General features: G+C 50.3%; 1 protein-coding gene across 4 annotated transcripts in view; it reads left to right on the forward strand.

Annotated features, from left to right (window-relative positions):
• ST3GAL3 (ST3 beta-galactoside alpha-2,3-sialyltransferase 3) overlaps positions 1-17,405 on the forward strand; it is a 168,541-nt gene that overhangs the window by 128,237 nt on the left and 22,899 nt on the right. For all 4 annotated transcript variants that reach the window (XM_084874662.1, XM_084874663.1, XM_084874664.1 and 1 more), the window contains 4 exons: positions 14,361-14,455; positions 15,638-15,701; positions 16,533-16,628; positions 16,893-17,079. In XM_084874662.1, the coding sequence (XP_084730788.1) occupies positions 14,361-14,455; positions 15,638-15,701; positions 16,533-16,628; positions 16,893-17,079 (442 nt within the window). The remainder of the gene's footprint in view (positions 1-14,360; positions 14,456-15,637; positions 15,702-16,532; positions 16,629-16,892; positions 17,080-17,405) is intronic.

Here is a 17,405-nt window from a genome sequence, read left to right on the forward strand (position 1 = left end):
CCATGGTATTTCAGATCAGGTTGGTTGACAAGTGGTGTTTATGCAGTTCTGACCATCTCTGGTTTGGTCCTGGGCATCCTTCAGCGACACACAGCTCCTGTCTGCTGGTATGGCAAGGCGTTGTCAGTGCCTTCCATCTCTGGACTGATTCTCTTCTGTCTTCATGGCTGAGGCACTCCTGTCAATTCCTCTCTGTTGCAGGAATCCACATGTTCTCGGAATTGTTTTCTGAAAATATACAAACATATTGTTTGAAAAAAATTGTTAATGTTTGTTATTGATTTCAGAGAGGAAGGGAAGGGGAGATATAGATAGAAACATCAATGATAAGAGAATCTGCTGCCTCCTGCACCCCCCCACACACACATTGGGGATCAAACCTGCAACCCAGGCATGTGCCCTGATTGGGAATTGAATCGTTGACCTCCCAGTTCATAGGTCAATGCTCAATCACTAAGCCACACCTGCCAGGCTCAATTTAATTTTTTTAAAGAAAAATTTTTCTGGCTTTATTGAGACTTTTTTTTAAATTAAGGCATAATTACTATGTAAAATTATATTAGTTTCAGGTGTACAACATGATTCAATACTTGTATACAGTACATTGTGAAATTATCACATTAAGTGTAATTAACATCCATCACCATACAGTTATAGAATTTTTTATAGAGGTTTTTTTTTTTTTCTTATGCTAAGAACTATAACTGGAAGTTTGCACCTTTTGATTCCCTTCACTCATGAAGCTCACCCCCACCCCTGCCTCTGGCAACCACCAATCTGTTCTCTGTATCTATGAGTTTGGGGTTTTGTTTGTTTGTTTTTAAGATCACACGTGTGAGTGAGAACATGTGGTACTTGTCTTATTGCCTGATTTATTTCACTTAGCATATTGCCCTCAAGGTCTATCCACGTTGTCACAAATGGCAAGATTTAATTCTTTTGTATGGCTGAATAGGATTCCTGTGTGTGTGTGTGTGTGTGTGTGTGTGTGTGTGTGTGACATTTTCTTTATTCATTCACTCATCCATGGACACTTAGATTGTTTTCATATCTTTCACTTGAATCTAAGGTGAGATGAAGGAGCATTTGTTTTTCTCTAGCCAGCTGCATTTTTCTGTGCAGGTATATGCCCAGAGTAGGTAGGAAATTGAATTTAACCAGAGTTGTGTTTTAACCAAGTGAGAAAGGAACAAACAAGTTGAGGATGAATGTAAGGACAGCCTACCTAGGTAGTGATTGCAGTAGGCACATAAGGAGGTTAAGGCCACTGAAAAGATGAGGGACTGCTGCAGGAGGAGGTGAGCTGTCAGTATATGGATAGGTGAAGGCAGTCAGAGTGGAAGATTGAGATTAGAGAAGGTTTTTGTTATTAGTAATGATCCAGTCTAGAATATAATACTATATATTAAAGAGCTAATATGCAAATGGTCATCGCACCCTCACACCAGGGCCAAGGAACCTGAGGCTGTGCCCCTTGCCCGACGAGGCTTGACAGGGGACCTGAGGCTGCACCCCCTGCCCTGCAGAGCTTGATAGGGGTGGGGCCAGCTGGGTCTGGGTCTCACGCGATTTTGAGGCGCACGGGGGTGGGTGGGGACTTGACTCTGGGTCCCACTGCGCTCCCCAGACTCTGACAGAAGGGAGATTATCATATACATTTTACTAATTTTCTTTCATCTCTGACACTTCTATTATAGAGAAAGGGCAAATAGCAATATTAAAGTGTTTCCTCTAATTAATTCCCTTTTAATGTGCACAAATTTCATGCACCTGGCCACTAGTTTAGGAATAAATAGCGAGGTAGGATAGAGAATAAGATCACTGACAAGGGTAGGGGTGGAGGGAAAGTGGAGAGACAGCGGGGGGTGGGGGGGAGGGAGAGAAGAAGCGGGGAGAGGGTAAAGGCAGATCTGTCTTGGAGTTACCAGTTTCTAGGTATAGAAGGAACCTCATCTCTCCTATTTCCTGCTTTTTGAGGAAGGAATACACTAAAAATATTGAGACTGGTGATCATTGCTTCCAAATTTCTTCACTTTTTTTTTCACTTGAGTGTGTACTGAGGGGAGAGGGACCTGCCAAGGAAGGTGGTGCTGGACTTTGCCAAACACAGGGATCTATATCCATAGACTAGCAGATCAGAAAGGCAGCTAAGGTCGTAGAGCAGAGCCTGGGGGACAAAAGCCATTCAGGCATCAGAATTGAGAGTCTTGGCTGTCACGTGTGGGTGATTAGGTCATAGAAGCCCTCATAAGATACTGAGAGCAGGAAAGGCTAGGGGTTTGAGCCTAGGTCAATAACAACAATATGGTGCTTATGAAGATCTTCCAAGGAAGGAACAAGATGGGATGGCGCTTGTTTGTTTCCAGAATCCTTCACTACTAAACATAGGCAGTGTCAAGGGAAGATACTTAGAATGACCTATAACAAGTCTCTGGTTCTCTTCCTGGTGGTTAGTTGGATGGCCCCGGGATGTTGAGTCTGGCAGGGAGCTCAAAGTGGATGGGCGTGAAAGAGGAAATTGAATGCCACAGCTCCGTGGTTTAAGGCTGTGGCAGGTCCCTGTCCCATGTGTCGGAACCGTTGTTGTGGCTGTTTAGTCGTTTGTCCATTGTTTATCTACAGTATGCTACATGCAATTCTAAGTATGAGGGATGTGATGATAAAGATAAGACACAGTGATAAGACCATCTCAAAGTGACTCTTAGCTTGTCATGAGCTCAGATATAGGACTCTTGGGGTTGGCAGGGGCCAGAACATCTGTGTAGAGGTAAGAAATGCCAAAGTGGTGGCAGTAGCAGCATCTGAGTTTGTCCAGGGACTGAATTTTTACTGTAGGACAATTCTTCCTATGCATCTTAAAAATAGGATTATGCCAGTAGGGTTCCCATCTACCACTAGCTTGGCCCATTCTATTTGGCAGTTCACCTGGTATTTGGGGAGACAGAATTCTGCTGCTGCAGCCTCACCCCAAATTTCCAAAGACAAGAAAAATCTGGAGCCCCTGGGTTAAAGAAGGTAGCTGGAGTATTTCCTGTAGGAACAGAGTGCCCAGCGAGGGAAATTCCAAGGCCAGTCTTCAGTAATGCATTGCTCACTGGGCTGGTGAAGAGATGTGTGATGTAATCCACCTACGTAGTTCAAGGGCTTCAGACTTCCCTGGCCAACCCCGTAGGCACACCCTTCACACTTCCCTACGGAGAGAAGCAGTTAGGCCACACTCAGGCCCCAGAGACAGTGAACAGCCAGATGGTTTGTCCCCTAGTCTGTAACTTGGGTATTCTTTGTTGGGGGGGGGGGGGGTGGTGGAGGAAGAATAGGTTTAGGGGAAGATAATGGACTTCTTTTTAAAAAAAACAAAAAATATTTTGCACTAGCATGCCAGTAAGACACTGGGCAAGTGTCAAAACCGGTTTGGCTCAGTGGTAGAGCATCGGTCTGCGGACTGAAAGGTCCCAGGTTCAATTCCGGTCAAGGGCATGTACGTTGGTTGCAGGCACATCCCCGGTAGGGGGTGTGCAAGAGGCAGCTGGTCGATGTTTCTCTCTCATCAACGTTTCTAGCTCTCTATCTCTCTCCCTTCCTCTCTGTAAAAAATCAATAAAATATATTTAAAAAAAAAAGAAAATAAAGACACTGGGCAAGAAGGTCCAGGTGCAGTTGTGTATGTAATTCTTGAGCTCAGAATATAGGCCTGAGTTTTATAGGAAGACTTAGCAGCCACCAATTGGTCAATGTTTGGAACTTGAACCCTTCTGAAACATATTTTTCAGTCTTTTTTTTTCTTTCCCCCAGTCCTTCCTGGGACTGTACACAGTGGTGGGATACAGAGCAGATGGTGGTCAGCAACGACTGCCCGTGTGCCCTTCACCGGGGCTGTCTTAACCCCCTCCTCTGAAGGCAGGCAGTCTTATCCGACAGGTCAGTTTCTGCTCATTCACTGACATTTTGTCTCATTCCCAAGCAAAGGAATGTAGCTCTGTAACAAATTATTCTCTCACGGTTATGGACGGCAGAAGTCAAAATCAGCATCCCTGGATTGAAATCAGGGTCAGCAGGACCATGCTCCCTCTGGATGCTTCGGGAGGTTGTCTGTTCCTTGTCTCTTTCAGCTTCTAGTGGCTGCTGGCATTCCTTGGCTTGTGGCTGCATCACTCTAGTCCCTGCTCCTATGGCTGCATTGCCTTTCCTTCTCTATGTGGTAAAACCTCCCTCTGCCCCTCTCTCTCCGAAGGACACTTGTGAATGCATTTAGGGTCCACTTGGATATTCCAGGGTGATCTCCTCATCTCAAAATCCTACCTTTATGAAGCTTATATTCTAACAAGTAAACACAGACAATAAACAACTAATTAGTAAATTATCTAGTAAATTAGAGTAAGATAATAGAGGGAAAGAGTATGGCAAGGTGATTGGAGCAGGTTGCAATGTCATAGAGGATGATCAGAGTTCAATTCATGGGAAAGGTGAAGTCTCAGTAAAGACTAGAAGGAGGTGAGTGAGTCAGCCAAATGAATACCTGGAAGAAGAATATTTCAGTACAGACTGTGTGGCTTAGTGACTGAGCGTCAACCTATGAACCAGAAGGTCAAGGTTCGATTCCCAGTCAGAGCACATGCATGGATTGTGAGCTCGATCCCCTGTGGGAGTCATGCAGGAGGCAGCCGATCGATGATTCTCATCATTGATGTTGCTCTCTCTCTCTCCCTCTCCCGTCCTCTCTGAAATCAATAAAAATATATATTTTTAAGAAAAGAATATTCTAAGGTGTGTGTTTTTTTTTTGTTTTTTTTAACAATTCAAGTAAAGACCCAAAGGCAGGGAGGAGTGTGACTGATAAAGTGAGCAGGGGGAGAATAGTAGGAGATGAAATTAAAGAAAAAACGGGGAGTGGGCTGTCAGGTTCATGGATGGCCTCATAGGCCATTGTTAGGACTTCACGCTTTACTCTGGTTGAGACAGGGAGGCATTGCGCATGTGGAAAGATTGATCTTTCATAGAAAAATGGGCAGTTTCCCAGTTTTATCAAGAGGGAAGGAGGAGGGAGGAGGTAGTTTGCAGAGTGGGTATAAGATAGACTCTAACTCACTTAGCACATATTTGTTCAGCACAGTTCTAGGTCCTGAGGAATATGGCAGTGAACTAATTGGGCAGGTCCTATTCACATGGAGCTTACATGCTCCATATTATTATAAACCGAGTACACACAGAGAGACTAAGCAAATGACCAAGATCATGCTAAATAGTGCCAAATGTTGATGAAGAAAATGAGTGATAGTGACAAGAGGAGGTTCACATTCAACACAGGAGCTAGAGAAGACCACTCCGAGGAGGTGACATTTGCACAGAGATCTGAATGAAAACAAAGAGCCAGCCTCGGAGAGATCCAGAGGTGTTCTGGAAAGGTCTAGGTGTGGTAAAAAAAAAAGTTTGTAGTATTCAAGGACTGGACAGAAGTCCAGTATACTGTGGAAGAGTGAGTACAGGGGAGGACTTGAAATGAGATGAGAGGTAGGTGAGGACTAGGCCATGTAACGTGTTGTTTGGTTTTATTTAGAGGGCAGTGAGGTTTTAAGCAAAGTATGGTTGATGATTTAGGAGTACCATTCTGACCTTTCTAGATAATGGATTGAGGGGCAAGAGTAGAAGCTGGTCACTGACTATTGCAATAGTTAAGATGTTATTTGGGACCTGCCAGGTAGCTCAGTTGGTTAGAGCATCATCCCGATACACCCAAGATTGCAGGTTCGATTCCCCTGACCAATGAATGTATAATAAATGGAACAACAAATCAATCTCTTTTCACTCACCTCAAATACATTTTTTTAAATTAAGAGGGGGGGAAAAAAAGAGGTGATGAGTTGGATCTGGGTGGTAGCAGTGAAAATAGAGATAAGTAGATGGATTTAAAATATAATTAGAGATTAGCAGGATTTGCTGATGAACTGGATGAAAGGCAGCCAAGAAAAAGAGATGAGTCAAGGATGACTCCGGTTGGTTTATTTGTGAAATAGGTGTTCCTCTTTGTAGAATGTGATGATCCTGGGCTAATGAGTTAAAAGGAAAAGAATGACTCCTGGGTTTTGCTTGATCAACTACATTAGCCCAGCCTTGCCTTCCTCGCCATCAAAGCCAGAACCTCCACCCCTACACATGGTCCTATGCACCATTGGTATTCTTACCATTTCTTCGAGTCTCCATCACACTCCTGTCCTTATAACTAATCTCATACAGCAGTGCCCAACAGGGCAACCTATCCAGCCACTGTTTCTGCTTCTGGGCTGCTGGACTGTCAACAGAGACATACAAACACGTGCATTGATCCCTCTAAGGTAGGGGTGTCGAACTCAATCAGAGAAGGGGCCAAAATCTAAAATCCAGCCTAAATCGCAGGCCGAATGGTTTACTGAACAGTCATAAACTGACAGCGGAGTGCAGTGATGACAGCGCGGTGCGGGCCACATTGCAAGGCCTGGCGGGCTGGATTTGGCCCGCGGGCCTTGTGTTTGACACATGTGCTCTAAGGCTTCATGTGGCAAGTACTCAGCACTGCTCAGCAATCTTTGTCCCTGGTTGACTTAGCATGGTGACTGCTGCAAACTTTTACCGTTCATAAATTACTGCAGTCCCCTCTTTCACACCCCCAATCCCTAACCCCAGAGCGTTCCCAGAGAAAAGAGCCAATCTGGGGAGCATCCTCTCAGGTCCCTCCTTGCTCTAAGCACGCCTGTCAGAGTAGCCATCTTCACATCCTCCCTGTTTTTTCCAGGGAAAAGGCATCCTGCCCTCCGTGTCCCTCCACTTACATTCCGGCTCTGTCACCTTCCGCTCCTTGGAGCCTCGCTCTGCTGTTACCTCTGTCTCTTGCCCCCCGCCCCTTCTCTGCTTGTCTTCATCGCACCAGCTACAATCTCCAGCTACCATTCCATTTTCATCTTTTCCTCCACCACCAAGTTTCTTTAGAAATCGTCTGAGCTCTCTTGAACACTTCCTTTCTCACTTCTCTTTCTCCTCAGCCCCCTTCACTCTGGTTCTGTCGCCTCTCCACCCCTGACAGTATGCTCCCTAAGGGGGCTGTGACTTTCCTGTATTCCCAAATGCAATACGATAAATAAAAACATAGATGTAAATTGTGTCGATCCATGAGAATATTGTGAGGGAGAAGGAAGATCATGTTCATAGAGCACTTAGAACAGTGTCTAGGACATAGTAAGAGCTCAATACCTGTAAATCGCTGTTGTTATTGTTGTTCCTGTGGCATACATCACATTTTTCACAATGGCCTCTGACTGTATTTGGCTGCCTTGACCATACTCTGTGAAGGCAGGGACTCAGAGCTGTTGGTTGTCATATTTTCAAAGACTAGCACAGTGCCAGGGATTAGCTGGGCTTACCACATATTAGAGAGATGAATGCTGGGCACTGGAGACAGATGGAACCGTGTCCCTGGACTTTGGATTCTACAGCCTCTGTCGAGAGTCCAGCTATCATCCAGGCTCTCAGTGGGGGAGGGGCACTGGCCTCTCATAGCATCTTCTCAGCTGTAGCTCTCTCTTCCACCTCCCTTCCCTCCCCGTACTAGGAACTCTGGGCCTCTTCCCTTCCTCCTCTGTTCACACTAGGTACAGGCTGTCAGCAGCCAGTGGGAGCCCTGTCAGTGGGAGCCGAGGCCCTGCCCCCTCGAGGGCCTCTGTCTCAGCCTCTCCAGTCCTCCTTCAGCACAGGCCTCCCTGCCTGTCATACATGTCATGCGTGTGGCTCCAGCCTGTCTGGACACAGATGGGGCCACGGTCTCTAAGCAGGCAGTGGGGCAGCAGCTGCCAGTATTTCTGACCTGCAAGGGGTTTGCTGTGAAACAGCAGAGACATTGTTGGAAGCCTGGCCCTTCGGAGTGGGGAATTCAGAGTGCCGTGAAGAGGCACTCAGAGGCGGCTCCCCACCCCCAGACCTCCACAGGGGAGCAGAAATGCGGCCACACTGTGGAGCCTGCTCCTCCCTCCTCAGCCAGCTGGCATTGCCTGAGCACCTGCTGTGTGCTTGGCTGTGCGCTCGGGGTGGAAGCAGATGGGGATATCGGTGTGTGGCCAGTACTGTGAGCACAGAGAGCATGAAGAAGAGTGGAGACGTGAGGAGGGCTCAGTCAGCCCCGTGTGCCCCAGGAAGACTCCTGGCTATAGCGGTAGAGGGGCTGGAGTCCTTTGAAGAATGGGCAGAAACTCAGCGTGTGGGGGAGAAGGGAGGAGAATTCCAGGCAAAGGGAACAGCGAGGGTGAGGGCATGGGAGTGTTAAGAAGCTGGCAGAGTCTGGAATCTCTAGTAGTTGGATATGGCTAGAGTTTAGGGAACGGGGGGGGGAGAAAAAAAGGGGGTGTCTGAGGGAGGGAGATGCGCCACGCCACAGGAGCCAGCCTGGGAGGTGAAACGTGGTCCTCTAGTAGCAGGTGCAGCTGGTAGAAACCCTTACAAAACGGTTCAGTTCAGGGCTAAACTACCTGACTCCAGACTCAGAGTCTTCCTCCCCGTATCTTGGCTCTGCTTCTCTCCAGGTTTGACTGCTCTGTACACAGTTTCTCTGTGTACTCACAGAAGATGGCTTCCGCAGTTTCAGGCCCAGGCTTGGCAGATTTTCTCCGTAGAGGTCCAGATAGTAGGTATTTTCAGCTTTGCAGGTCACAACTCCTCAGTCCTGCTGTTGCAGCGTTAAGTGAAGCAGCCATAGGTAAAATGAGTGAGTGTGGCTGTGCTTTAATAAAACGTGGTTTATAAAAACAGGCAGCTGTTTGGGGACTGTGGTTTGCCTGTTCTAGGCTTACATGATCTGTACAGATTGCTATCTCAGAAAAATACAGAGACTCCCACATCCCCCATTGCCCAGATAGTAAATCTCAGAGAAGAATTTGATTTGTTCCACTTGGGTCAGGTGTCCATTGCTGAGCCAATTGCTATGATCCCGAGGGCTGAAGTATCTTGATTGGCTAGCCTGGGACATGTGTCCGTCCCAGTAGGAGTGGTGGGGTCCGCTCAGCTGGGACCATCCGGAATGAAAAGTGGGATGCGCTTACAGAGAAGGAGAAAGAAATGCAGGCATTCACCGCAGTGTGTCAACAAGAAAGAGCATGAACTGAGTGCCCCACGTTGCCAGCCTTGATCCAGCTTGAAATTGGTCCTGACACAGTCTCAGGGCACCACGCCAACCCCGACAGCGCTGATGCACGCCCTGCCCTGGCTCTTCCCTCTGTGCAGAGTGTGCACCTCCGCTGCCTGGTTTACACCCAGTCAGAATGCACTTGCCCACTCTCTCCTTCACACTTTGCTCCGCCCGCCGGGGTGGGACTGGGGGGGGAGGGGGGGAGATTCACCGGGAGGGGGTGCCTGGCGGAGGCTCCTCTGCCCCGGGCGGTGCTGCTTCACTCTGTCCAGCCTCATTCCTTGTCCTGATGAGAAGGTTCTCTTCTCCTGTGTGCCTTTGCCTACACTACCCTTGTCCTTGAATACCCTTCCCGGCATTATCCACAGGCTCACGTTTACCTGTCTTCCGAGGCTCAGGTCTGTCTTGTCCATCTCCTTCACGATTTCCCTATACCCCTAAGTTTGTGTCAGACCTTTGTATCGCTACTGATTCCAGAACACGGGATGTGCAGCCGTTTGATGATTATTTGTTTACCTGTGCCTACCATTGGCTCCTTAAGGGAAGGACCACGGCTGATGTACCTTTAGGTCTCCAGCCAGCTGTCAGCACAGGACCTGGTGCTGAGAAAGCAGGTGGTTTTGGACGGGGCAGGAGCTCCGTGCTCATGCTCGGAATGGCACTTGTGGGTGATGCCTGCAGTTTGTCTCTCCTCTCTCTCTGGGCTGCTTCTCCCAGACATATGCCCACCTGTCCTTCAGGTCTGCCATCCTTTCTCCTCAGACACCTGCTGTCCCCTGGGATTCATGTAGGTGGTCAGCAGGGGGAGTGGCAGCGAGGCGTTAAACCTGACAAAGCACTCACAGAGTGCTCTCTTTGCTTGGATGCGTACCAAGGTCTTACTGTGCAGGGCTATTTATGGTGGGGCTGCCGTCGCGAGATCCCAGATAAGACCAAGGTAGATTCTAGAAACCCCTGACCCTCTGCTTTGTCTGCCTGCCACTTCCCGGAGCCGGTTCTAGGCAGATGGATCTGTGAGGTGTGGCTTTTACCCCTTCGAATGACAGCCTCCCTTTTGGTCTATCTTTGAGAATGTCCCATGTGCATTTGAGAAGAATGTATATTCTGTGGCTTTGGGGTGGAATGTTCTGAAGATGTCAATTAATTCCATCTGGTCTAGTGAGTCATTTAGGATTGATGTTTCTTTGCTGATTTTTTGTTTAGATGATTTGTCGAAGGGTGACAGTGGGGTATTAAAATCTCCTACTATGATTGTATTGCTGTTAATCTCTCCACAGCCTCCCATTTGGAGGGACCACGGCTCATGGCTGCATCTGATTGATGGTTCTCTCTCATCGATGTTTCTAGATCTCTGTCCTTCTCCCTTCCTCTCTGTAAAAAATCAATAAAATATATATTTAAAAAAAAGATTTTTTTAAAATATATATTTAAAAATATATATTTTTAAATATATATATATTTTTGCCCACCCCGCAAAAAAACGGGGCCCCGTTCTCAGGACCCACTGCGGGACTCTGCCTTCCCTTGGTCCCTTGGGCGTCTTGGGCCGCTCACACTCGCTAGGCACAGTGGCCAGAGGGCTAGAGGCTCTGCAGGCTCTGAGCCACCTCCTGGGGGCTGAATAAAACATGGTGGAAACACTAGAGGAAGAGCATGGTGGTTAGAGGGCTGGCCGCTCAAACGAACAGGCGCAGGGGGAGAGCTGAGGCTGTGTTACTGTAACACAGCAAACCCACATCCAGAGGCACCTTCTCAGTTGGATTGGTGGGATGAAGACCTTACTGTGAGGCTGCTGGTGCCCACATGCAACTAGTCCCCAACCTCTAATCAGACCCAGGGTACAGGCTGATGTCCTGGGCCTCAGGGAATGGTTTAGGTCGGTGAGCTAGAGCTGGAGACAGTACCTTCTACACATCGGCACTAAGTGAGCTAGAAGATCCTTTTGCCCTTTCTGACTGGTCAGAATCTGAAGGTTCTACGGGCAGGTCAGCCTCTTGGGTCCTGGGGTCCCAGCCTGGCTGTGAGAGGCACGGGGCTAGACCCTCCCACAGCACATGCCTTTCGAAAGCTCCACGTCCCCAAACTACTATGCTCTAGGATCAAAGGGGGAAAGACAGGCAGGTCCCAGTGCAACTTCCGTCTTCTCCTTCCCCTGTTCCTTCTCACGCACTCACACACGCCCTCCTGAAACCTAATCCTGGGGCTGCCTCCCGTGCTGGTGCTCTCCGCAGGGCTGGCGGGCTGGGGCCTGCCTGCCGGAGCCTGCCCCACCCTGCCCTGTTACCCCCTAGGCCAGGGCAAGCAGGTCAGGCATCCCACACCCCGCTAGTCTGACCAGTCCTTCTGCACCTCAGGGGCCACCTCCGCCCTCACCAGGCTCCCAAACTGGCACCCTCGCCTGGACAGAAGCCCCTGGGTCCCATTCCAGGTGCAGCGTGAGGCTCTGCCCAGGCCACCTGCAGAATTAACACAAACATACACACATACACCACCTCTACCATCCACCCCACCCCATTTCCTGTTGTTTACTGCCAGGCTCAGCTTCCAAGGCTCTGCAGGCTCTGAGCCGCCTCATGGGGGCTGAACAAATCGTGGTGGAAACACTAGAGCGAGAGTGCAAGGCTGTCTGCGGGAGTGAGGCAGGACTGTCCAGAGGAAGTAGCATTTGAATTTAAAGAAGGGATTTTCCAGGGAAAGGTGTATCCTTGTACGTGTGATTTTTGGAGGGTTGATTTGTGACGGATTACCAGCAACTTATGGTTATTTGGCCTAATGTGAATTAGGAGAAAGTTGTGTCCATTTGCAGAGCAGTGTTCTTACGATATTATAAAGTGAAAAAATTAGTCTACAGAGCTGTTTAAAAAACAATATGGGAAAAGGAAAATCAGTACAGATATATACCAAAACGTTAATTGTCTCTGTGTTGTAGGATTATGGATATGTTTCATTGATTTTGTGTGTGCATGCACCTATCTGTATATTTCTCCAAAATTAATGTACAAGTGACATAAAAAAAATGAGGGGATTTTAGTTCTGGCTGGTGTGGCTTGGTTGGTTAGGCGTCAGTCATCCTGTGTACCTAAAGGTTCGATTCCAGGTCATGGCACATGCCTTGGTTGCCTGCTTGATCCCCCAGTAGGGGGCGTGCAGGAGGCAGCCAATGGATGTTTCTTTCCTTCTCCCTCTCTCTCTAAAAATCAATTTAAAAATCTTTTTTTTTTTAATATATATTTTATTGATTTTTTACAGAGAGGAAGGGAGAGGGACAGAGATCTAGAAACATCGATGAGAGAGAACCATCAATCAGCTACCTCCTACACACCCCCTACCGGGGATGTGCCCGCAACCAAGGTACATGCCCTTGACCGGAATCGAACCTGGGATCCTTCAGTCCTCAGGCAGACGCTCTATCCACTGAGCCAAACCGGTTTCAGCAAAAATATTTTTTTAAGGTGTTATTTTTTTTAAGTGAAAATTAACATGATGAACTTTCTTATCAGCTGAAAAAGAGGGAAGGGAGAGGAAAAGGAAAAAATTTGGCTAGATCTTAGGAGATTTCATTAGCACATGACATCCAGTACCTATTGGAAGCAGATAAAATCCTGCCCAAGCCTGACTGAGAAACTTGGTAAAACTTCTGTCAGCTCAGCTCCAACCCAGGAGGAGAGGTTCTTGCTGGAGGCTTTTCTAGGGACCTTGTTTCCTTTGCTCTTACACATGGACTGTGGCCAGCATCCTCAGTGCCTCTGGTGTAGCACCGGATCTCTCCAATTCATTCAGGTTTGATGTGCTAGGCCTGGGAAACACGCGTGACCTTTGACACGGAAGGGAAGTGTGCTAACTCGGAAGTGCAAAGGGGAGCTGCGGTGCGGGGTGGGCAATGGGGAAGGAGCAGGAGTGGAAGTTTGCTGCCTTCTTTCAAGTTCACCTCAAAACCTCTTAACTTCGGACATCCAAACGGTTACTGAGGTAATTTCTCCTGGGCGTGGAGACGATACTGGTGTTTAGTGATGGGGGGGAGTAGGAAACGTAAACTTGAGTTGGAGAACATTGGAGACTAAGTTCTAGCTTCTGAGCTTACAGGGCCTCTGCTCCATCTTCAGTTTTCCAGTGGCTGATTCAGCTGGTCGGGAAACAAAGAGACAGAGCCACCACACGTTCATTCTTGGCCAGCGAGGCCCTCAGCCTGCCCCCCAGCAGGACTCGTGCGCCTTCCACGCTGCTGGGCGTCCCGAGAAAGGTCTCGTAGGCAGGGCGCTGGGCTCCACGTGAAGTCGCCGTCCACGCATCTCTGAAGAGCTTGTTCCTCCTGAGCCTTTGCCCTCTTCCCTCACTCCCTTCCGCATCCCGGGACTGTCCTGTCCTCCCCAGGCCTGCACCCTGCCCTGCCCACTCTCTGCTTTCCCAGGAAAAGTGAGATTTGCCTTTTCCCTTCCCCTCAACTCAACATCACGTCACCCTTCCTCCTCCTTTCTCTTTTCCCTCCCACTTTCCTCCAGGCCAAATCACCCCTCTCCTTAAGCTCATAACAGCCCCGCACCTCCCGAGGAGCTGTGCGTTCCTGCTGTCCTCCCCTCTGCCAGCTAATGTGCTCAGGCTCCTGCTTGTCTGCAGCCTCCCCTCGGCCCTGCCTCCCGGCCTCCAGATTCAGCAGTTTTTCTCTTCTCTTCCAAATCTCTGTCTCCTGTGGCTCTTCACCAGCTTTGTCCTCTCCTCACGCACCCCCCTTCCTCCTCACCCCGGTGGCCCATCTCTCAGGATCCTCTCCGGGGTTCTGTCTCCCGGCATTGGCTGTTCTGGGTTATTTTCCTGCCCCATGGGACCGTGCCTCGTCTCTGTGTCCCCATATGGCAGGCACAGTGTGGGCAGCAGTGACTATCTGATGGGTGGCATGCCTCGATAGCCTGCCAGGGAGCTTCCAGCTCAGCAATACTGGGCCTTGGTGCGGGGTCTGGGCCCTCCACGCCTGTAGCTGGCCTCCACGCCTGTAGCTGGCCGGACCCGCTCCTTTAGACTCAGGCCCTGCCGAACACAATCTGTCAGACCCACACAGCAGCGACCCAGTGAGCAGGCGGGGATCGGAGATCGGAAGGGTGTGCTGAGGTGTGAACGGTGGCTTCCAGCAGAGCCATCGGCAAGACACGTGTACAGAAGAGCCAGCCAGCACTCCAGCCTGTTGCATTGGGGAGTCCTCAGCAGCCCTGTTGTATTCCAGGTTCTCCAAGCCAGCACCCATGTTCCTGGATGACTCTTTCCGCAAGTGGGCTAGGATCCGAGAATTTGTGCCGCCTTTTGGGATCAAAGGCCAAGGTACGTTGAGAACCCTGACCCACTCTACATTAACATCTCGTCTTCCAGACTATCTCCCTACATCTCAGGCAGGGCTGGAGCCTCAGAAGTGCCCATGCTGGGGGCCCACCCCCTCCCCTGCTCTCAACAATGCCTTACATTCTCTTCCTCCTTCCTTTCCTGCCTTTTTTCTTATTTCTCTAATGGAATATTTACTCAGAGCCCAGCACTTTGTCAGGGCGAGGTATACAACACTGGAGTCGGCGGATGTGGTCCCTGTCTTCAGAAAGCTTCAGGCTAGTGGAGATAAAACACTCAGTAAGGGGTCTGATAAGGGAAGAACATGGTGCTGCGAACAGGTGGTGCCAGAGATACTGGCGCTAGAGAACTAGATATAAGATGGAAAATCCCAGAGAAAATAGAAGCCATCCCCCACGAATGCGCCCAGGCTCCTCCATCATCCCCTCCTGGTGTTTTCACCTAGTCCCCTGCCCAGCCCTTTCCTGTCCTGTCCAAAGCCAGAATTTCCCCCTATATCCTCAGAACTATCTGCCTCCATTGCCTGAGGGTCCGCATGCATGCGGTCCTCTCCTGACTTAGACTTTCCCATCCTCATAGCTTAACAGTTGCGCGTCTTTGTCAGGTTCCTGCTCCGTTTCGTGGCATGCTAGAGTGTGAGCTTTAGGGTCAGATACAGAAGGATCAGATCCCACTGCTGCCTTTTTACTAGCTATGACCTTGAACAAGTTACTTCACCCGCCTGTGCTTTAGTTTCTCCCTCAGTTAAATGGAGAGAATCATACCATTGTATTAGGATGTGGTCGGAATTAAATAAGATAGCTGTTAAATGGGAGTTATCCTGTGGCCAGGGACCCAAGAATACCTCAGCCCTCTACTGAGCCAGCCCAGCCCTTCCTGGGCAAGTCCCCGGCCTGACTTCAGAGCCTCCCGAAGCCAGAGGAGCCTGCCAGGGAAGGGCCGGGGAAGCACCTGCATGCCGGCGCTGGGGACTGGCTCCAGGCGGAGCTGGGGGTGTCTGCCTGTTCTCCTGCGCCCTCTCCTTTTCTCAGGGAGAAAGGAAGGCCAGCAGCCCGGCCCACCGGTGCCCAGATCTCCCTCTCTCCACCTCTACCCTACCCCCGGAAAACATCTCATGGGAACTTAAGTGGTCCTCTCACATTAGCCTCCCTCTTCTCTCCACAGATAATCTCATCAAAGCCATCTTGTCAGTCACCAAAGAGTACCGCCTGACCCCTGCCTTGGACAGGTGAGCTGCTCCCTGCCCAGCCTCCTGGCCCTCGGCTGCCTTGTGCAGAGATGTTGAGGTCCAGCTGGCCTTTCCTGGACATGAGCAGATTCTCCAGCGTATCCATATGTGCACACGTGCTGGGATGGGTAGCAGAGAAGTGGGGCCATCTAGCTGGCTTGCACCCGTGGGCTGAGGGTAAAAACTGAAGACACTGGGCTGGGATGTGCCCGCCATTGGGACTGCGGAGCTAGGCGGTGGGCACAGCTAAAAGGACCAAGGCTTACACCCAGGAGGCAGTAATACCTCCGAAGCTATCGGAACCCGGATAGAAGGACCCCCAGGGTCAGGGGCTGGAGAGAAAAGTGAGTAGGGTTCCCGCGTGGCTTTATGGGAGCATGGGGGCTTCTGGGTTGAATATAAGCCCAGCCCTAAGTCCCGGGGCCTCCAGTCCGTTTCTCTGTTCTTGCTTTTCTGGGATAGCCCTCAAGCTCAGCCCTCGTCCCTCTCCCGAAAGCTGCCTCACCCCCATGGCTCTCGGGAAACCTTTAACCCAGAGTGCCATCTTACCGGAGCCTCCTTTCTCACCTACACGGAGATGGTGTCCAAGCCCTTTCCTCACCCGTGTTTTCCTGGACAAGTGTCAGGGACTAGGGATGGCTGAGCGTTCCAGGCGGCCCAGCTCCTCGCAGTTTGTTTCTGGCCGCTTCTCAGAAACACTGCCAGAAGCCCATTCGTTTTCTTCTCTCCCAGCCCGTGCCCGGTCAAGGGCCTGGGGTCAAGGGCCAAAAGGGCCGGGGAGAAGGATACCTGGTGGACAGCTTTCCAGAGGTCTCTGCCTTTCTCCCTCAGCCTCAGCTGCCGCCGCTGCATCATCGTAGGCAACGGAGGTGTCCTTGCCAACAAGTCTCTTGGGTCACGAATTGATGACTATGACATTGTGGTCAGGTAAACCCCCCAACGTGGCGCCTCGGGCCCCTGCATGTCCTGGCCCAAACCCCGGAGCCTGCGCCCGGTGAGAATTGTCTGGCCGGTGGGCTGGAGGTCGGCAGAGGCCTGAAGAAGAACCTGGGTTGGAGGATTTTGGATCAGAGAGCTAGATGGCTCCCCATTCTCTGTTCCCGGGGGTACCCTGGGGTCAGAGTGCTTCCCCAAACAGGCCGCAGCCCACACGCAGTGAGCCCGGGCTCTGACCGGGGCTGCTCTCTGTAGACTGAACTCGGCACCCGTGAAGGGCTTTGAGAAGGACGTGGGCAGCAAGACTACCCTGCGTATCACCTACCCCGAGGGCGCCATGCAGCGGCCTGAGCAGTACGAACGCGATTCTCTCTTTGTGCTCGCCGGCTTCAAGTGGCAGGACTTCAAGTGGCTGAAGTACATCGTCTACAAGGAGAGAGTGGTGAGCTCCCTGTGCACCGGATCCTTCCCTTCTCTCCCTGCCCTGGCCTTGCTCAGCTTCCGGCTCCGTTCCTTCCTCTGAACCCAGCAAAGAGCCAAGAGGAACCTTTCAAAGGAAGCATTAATGACCCCAAAGTTGAAAGACACTCAGACTCAGCCGAGGGTAGCCGTCCCAGGCTTCTGGAGTTGATAGGCTTGGCATCTGCTCCCTGCCTCCAGATACCCAGGCGATAGGGCCTTTCTCAGCCTTCTCTGCCACACCCCCAACCCAGCGCCCAAGTCCCTCCCCAGCAGCCCCTGCAGGCCTTCTCTGCAGGTCCTCTGGTA

The sequence above is a fragment of the Pipistrellus hanaki genome, assembly GCF_964339955.1.
Source record: "Pipistrellus hanaki genome assembly, chromosome: 2".
Lineage (NCBI taxonomy): Eukaryota > Metazoa > Chordata > Mammalia > Chiroptera > Vespertilionidae > Pipistrellus > Pipistrellus hanaki.